Source organism: Vombatus ursinus, unplaced genomic scaffold (genome assembly GCF_900497805.2).
Source record: "Vombatus ursinus unplaced genomic scaffold, bare-nosed wombat genome assembly UNPS02013010.1, whole genome shotgun sequence".
Taxonomy (NCBI): Eukaryota; Metazoa; Chordata; class Mammalia; order Diprotodontia; family Vombatidae; genus Vombatus; species Vombatus ursinus.
This window is the reverse complement of record NW_020952788.1, coordinates 1-6,267: the sequence shown is the minus strand read 5'-3', so window position 1 is coordinate 6,267 and position 6,267 is coordinate 1. Positions and strand designations below refer to the sequence as shown.

Here is a 6,267-nt window from a genome sequence, read left to right as displayed (position 1 = left end):
TGTGGCCTCGAGGCCCCAGGTTCCCCACCCCTGGCACTGGGAATACCGACAAAAGTGAGACAGCCTCCACTCTCAAGTAGTTTATGTTTGATTAGGGGAGGGAGAGAGGCACTAACAGCTAGGGGAATCAGGGGAGATCTCACATTCTCAATTAGATGACATTGGAGCTGAGTCGTGAAAGGAGCCAATGTCTCCAAGAGGCAGCGATGAAGAGGGTGCAGATTCCAGTCAAAGGGGACAGACTGTTCAAAGGCCCATGGTGGCAGATGGAATGTTGTGTATGGGAAATAGCCAGCAGGCCAGTTTGGCTGGGGGGTGTGGGGTTTGTAAGGGGAGCAATGTGTGATTTGTATGACAAGATAACATAGCCAGATTGTAGAGGGGTTTGAATGCCAGACGTAGGAATGGGTATTTTATCCAGCAGGCAAGAGGGAGCCATGGGAACTTCCTGAGCAGGAGAGTGACATGTGTGGTCAGACATGTGCTAGAACTTGTTCTTGACACAGATCACAACACCCCAAATCTATTTAAGCACCAGGTCTCTTTCTACCTAAAGATTTCTTTAGACAATGGGCGATAGAGCTGAGTGGGCTAGAACTCCCCGAATGAAAATGCCAATGAAAAATCAACAGGTCCCTGCAATGGAGAGAATAAATAGGTGGTCTGTTTAGGCTCCTGGCCTGAGATTTCCGAGGTTGCTGCTGTTCTCAGCCTTTAGACGACATTCTTAGTTCATAGCTCATTGAATTTCCTTTTTTCTTTGGAAAATCACTCGTTCATATCTTGACCATTTTATCCATTGAAGGGAGGGGGATGGTTAGAGCTGAAAGGGACCTTAAAGATCTTCTAGTTTAGGGGTCCTTAACCTTTTTTGTGTCATGGACCCCCTTGGAAATCTGGCCCCCTGCTCAGAATAAGATTTTAAACTGCATAAAATAAATGTATAAGGATTACAAAGGAAATCAATTAAACTGAAATAGTCATCAAAATAGTTTTTAAAAAGATTCCCAGGCCCCAGTTTAAGAATCCCTGATCTAGTACAACCCCTCTCATTTTACAAATGAAGACACTGAGGCCCAGAGAGGGGAAAAGACTTATCTAAGGTCACGGAAGTGATAAGGTGTCAAAAACAGGAATCTTTTTTTAATATTTTTATTCATTTATTTTTAGTTTTCAACAATCACTTTCATAAGCTTTTGAGTTTTAAATTTTTCTCCCCCTCCTTCCCTAAGACGGTGTGCAATCTGATATAGGCTCTACATATACATTCCTATTAAACATATTTTCACATTAGTGATGTTGTAAGGAAGAATTAGAAACAGTAGGAGGAACCACCAGAAAGAGGAAACAAAACACAACAGAAGGGAAAAAGATAGCAAATAATATGCTTCGATCTACATTCAGACTCCATAGTTCTTTCTCTGGATGTGGATAGCTTTTTCTATCATGAGTCTTTTGGAGTTGTCTTAGATCCTTGCATTGCTGAGAAAGGGCTATGTCTGTCAAAGTCAGTCATTGAACAAAGTGACTGTTACTGTGTACAATGTTCTCCTGGTTCTGTTCACTTCACTCAGCATCAGTCCATACAAGTCTTTCCAGGTTTTTCCAAAGATAGGAATCTTCCCAATCCTATTTATGAAAATGGAATTTCTAGATTGCCAGAATGCACTTTTGAGCCTCATAACAGTACCTCCAATGGGCTTCAGGCCATCCTATAAGGATGTGGCTGTCACCTACTGCAGGACTCTGAGATCCTTTGAATCTCTTCCCTCCTCCTAGCTTCCTGGATGCCTATGGCCTTTCTCAGCTTGACATTAAGCATTTCCTTTTTTAAAAAAAATCCATACTTTTTTAGACCAATCAATCAATAAATATTTATTAAGTGCACATTTTATGGCAGGCACTATGCTAAGTAATAGGGGAACAAAAAGAGGCAAAAAACAGTCCCTGCCCTCAGAGAGCTTCAGTTTAATGGGGGAGACAACATGACGCAAGGATGTACAAAGCATGCCATATGCAGGATAAACAGGAAATAAATAACAGGGAAGACACGAGAATTAAGAGGGGCTGGAAAAGGATTCCAGTGAAGATGGGATTTTAGACACTGAGGGTTTCCTTAGAAAAATATAGACAACAGGGGCAGCTAGGTGGCACAGTGGATAGAACACCGGCTCTGGAGTCAGGAGGACCTGAGTTCAAATCTGGCCTCAGACCAAACACTTGACATTTACTAGCTGCGTGACCCTGAGCAAGTCACTTAATCCCAATTGCCAAAAAGAAAAGAAAAGAAAAGAAAAATATAGACAACAGTCCAGGATAGAATAGACCCAAGTATATGATGCTTATCAGAGGACAGAGAAGGTCATGATCAGGAATACCATGGACCAGACTAATTAGGAAAGGCTTCATGGAAGGGGCTGGATTTGAATTGGGTCTTGAAGCCACTAAGCTCATTACCAGTTCATTTGAAAAAGATCTAGGAGATTTAAATGGGCCAGAAGCTCCATATGAGTTAACAAAGTGAGAGTGTGAGGAGTTAAATTACTTGTCCACTATCAAACAAAAAGCATGTGTCTGAGGACAGAATTTGAACTCAGATCTTTCTGACTCCAACTTCAGCACTCTACCTATCATGCCAATCTTTGGGAGTTTCCCTATCTCCCTCGGTTTTACTTTCCTTACAAGAATTTTTAGGTCCATTGGATCCTACCTGTCTTTTCTCTGAATTTTTTCTATCTGCTTTTCTAAAAATGTAGTGTTCATTTCAGTCTGTGCTTATCTCTCCTCTCTTTCTCTTTCATACATTCTAGGATGGACCAGTCATTTCCCTCAAAGGTCCTGCATCCAATGTGCTTTGTTACCTTGAGAACTTGTATAGGATCTGGGAACTTTTTACTCACATCTGGAGGGAGACTTAAATACAAGTTATATTCTGAGGTCCCCAGAGGAAACTAAGTAGGAAACAAACAACCAAAAAACTCCCAAAATATATGATTTTGGAGAAACACCTCAGATTGAGCCGCATTCATGTAAGTCCAGAGCTTAGGGGACTGAATCAAGGATTATATTTCTAGATATAGTACTTCTTCAACAGAATGTAAGAAAGAATATAATTAAGAACAGAGACTATCTCATTTTTGTCTTTGTGCCCCCCAGCGCCCCCAACAGTGACTTGTAGGCACTTCATAAATGTTTATTGATTTGAATTGAAAAGATCACAGGTCTCTTTAGACCTAGGAGGTTAGCTAGTCTAGTCTCTTCATTTTACAGATAAAGAAACTGAGGCCCAGAGAGAGGAAGTGATTTGCCCAGGGCCGCACAAGTAGTAAGGGACAAATCCAGGATTAAAACTTGGAACCTCTGATTCTAAATTCAGCGCTCCGTCCACTTCGCCACACTGCCTCCCAAAGGCTGGATGACCACTTTAATGGGCATGTTATGGAGGGGAGTCTTGCTCAAGTACAGGTTGGATTAAATGATCTCGTCAGAGGTCTTCCAACTCGGAGATTCTATGAAGCGAAAGAAACTTTTGTTCTCCCGTCTCCAGTGACCGTCTTCAGTGTGGGGACCTTCTCAGGGATTTGAGGCAAGATCAATGGGCCACTAAGAGATCTCTTAACATCCCAAGCATTCTAGAAAGAAAGGTTCAGCAATATCTCATCTATTTCCTACAATTTTTACTCTAAGAGACTGAAAAGAGTCTCAGTTGGTTCTGGACAGCATGATATGGTAGAAAGAATCCTGAACCTTAGTGTGAAAAGGCCTGGGTTCAAGTTTTGTCAGGTCCTTATTAGGTGTGATCTTGGGCAAGTCACTGGGCCTCAGTTTACTTCTTTACAAACTGAGGATGGATTAGATGATCATTAAGGTCCCTTCTGTCTCTATTATTCTATGAGTCTATGAGAATGTGTAGAGTGAGTTGTGAGGTACATGTCAGGTGGAGGAAATAGCATGACTGCAGGCTCATAGGATTAAAGATTTAGAACTAGCAGTGACCTTAGAGATAATTTAGCCCAACTCTCTCATTTTTCAGATCAAGAAACAAAGACCCAGAGAGGCACAGTGACTTGGGTGATTGTTAAACAGGTAGTGTGTAGAAAGTCAGGATTTGAACCCAGGTCCCAATTCTAAATACAGAAAACTTTATGCTTTACTGTGCTGCCTCTTCAATCCAACAAATACATACTAAACCCCTACTATTTAGAGCAGAAAAGATGGGTTGGTTATGGAGCAACAGCGAGGGATAACCAATAGCTAAGCTGGTATGGTGGCAGGAATGAGCATGGCAGCTGGGACTTTCAGAGGCATGTACTTGACCTGGCTTTGGGGGCTCCAGGAGATCACCTGCTGTCTCCCAGAATAAGAGGTGGAGACTATGCCAAGGGCGTACCTTTGCGCTTGGACCAGAATTGGTGAATGGAGAGTAGAGAGGTCTTGTCAAGGAGGGCATTGAGAGCACCAGTAATACGGAGAAGAGGGTTTTTACTCTAACCCTTCCCCCTCGGAGTTTTGCCCCCAAACTCAAGCAATAAGACAGGAGAAATGCCTCATTTGGGGGAGTGACAGGAGGGAATGATTGTTGCCAGGGTGACTCAGGCCAAGGATGACCCTAGGGGCCCTGCACATTGTTCTCCATCAATCAACCTAGAGAGAACAGGGAAACTATTTCTGGAGCCACTCCTCTCATTCTGGAACTCACTCATCCCTGTTGATGTTAGCTAGATTTTTAGGCCCCTATGGCAAGCTGGTGGGAGAGAGACCTTCCAGCAGGCAGGACCTAGACATCTTTTCTTTTTTGTTTTTTTCAGCCAAAGACAAGGTTTATTAGAACATCCATCATATTGGCCAGACTCTTAAGGAGTCTGAACATTAGTGAGCTTTTGGCTAGATTATAAGAATCCTAGACATCTTTTCAATAACTGTTTACAAAGTGCCTGTTATCAGCAGAGCACTTAGCCTGGTAGTGGGGGTGCAAATATTTTTAAATGGCATAGCTCCTACCTTCAAGAAGCTTCCAGTCTGTTAGAAAGAATAGAGCATGTATACAGAGAAGTCTGCTATAGAATAGAATGGGACAGGGACAGAAGAGAGCACTTTCAGGAGTAGGGATGGGAGCACCTGAGAAGGCTTCTCTCAACAGGTAGAAATGAAGAGAAGAGGGTATTCTAGGTCTTGGAGATGGCCTGCACTTATGCATGGAGGTGGGTGAAAGTGGGACGAAATAGAGGAATCAGGCAATTTGGCCATGTGAAATGAGGCTGGAAAACTCTGTTGATTTAGACTGCAGACCTTGAATCCCGGGCCAAGGAATTTGAAATTTCTTCTATAGACAATAAGGAGCCACTAGAGATTTTTCTTCAGGGAGTGGCATGGTCAGATCTATATATGCAGAAATTGTCATGACATGTACACAGTACAAAGTTTTCAGTTCAATTCAATTCAATAAGCATCTACCAGTTGTCCCTTGTTTAGAGGTAGATGACAGGGCCACCATTTTTTCCACATACATGTGAAAAAATAAATATAATACATGGCTGGTAACCAATGAAGGGTCTAGATAGGAGTTCAGAGTCAGGAAGGATATGTTTAGCTAGGATTAGTCACAGAAATCTTCATGAAGGAGATGGTATTAAACTAGGCCCTGAAGGGTGGGAATAATTTTGGCATGGCCTAATGAACCAGTCATAATGGGGCCTTGTCTAACCTGATCTTTCCTTCTCTCCTTCCCTCCTCCCTCCCTCCCTCCCAGGTATGAGTTTGGGCCAGCACTGTTTGTGGGCTGGGCATCTGCCAGCCTCATCATGCTGGGGGGCTCCTTCCTCTGCTGCACCTGTCCTGAAAGAGAGAGACTCAGCCCCCAGCAACCCTATCGAGCTGGGCCTGCCTCTGCAGCTGCTCGGGAGTATGTCTGAGCCCCTGGCCCAGTCCCGGGCCCATTGTTCCTGTCCCCAACTCCCACGTCCTCTGTGCCTCTGTCAGCCCCAAGGCAGGTGAAGAGGCAACCCCTGAGCCAGCCCCTGTGCCCTGGGCTGAGGGTGAGGGTGGTCCCTATGGCCCACCGGGTAGCTCCCAATAGCATTCGTTCTTCAGTTCACACATACCAACACAGAAAAAGGCTGTCTCACAGGCACACATAGACTGACAGTGGTATGTTGGCATCCACTCAGAAGGATAAAAACACAAAGATACCCCCATACCCCTAGAAATACCTGGACACAGGCTTTTTCTCTCTATCTCTCTGTCTGTCTGTCTCTTTCAAACACACAC

General features: G+C 43.6%; 1 protein-coding gene across 1 annotated transcript in view; it reads left to right on the top strand.

The window, feature by feature from the left end:
- Positions 1 to 5,912, top strand: part of LOC114040374 (claudin-19) — an 11,088-nt gene extending 5,176 nt beyond the window's left edge. The window contains exon 4 of the mRNA XM_027858466.1: positions 5,750 to 5,912. Coding sequence (XP_027714267.1) covers positions 5,750 to 5,912 — 163 coding nt within the window. The remainder of the gene's footprint in view (positions 1 to 5,749) is intronic.
- Positions 5,913 to 6,267: the final 355 nt, after the last annotated feature.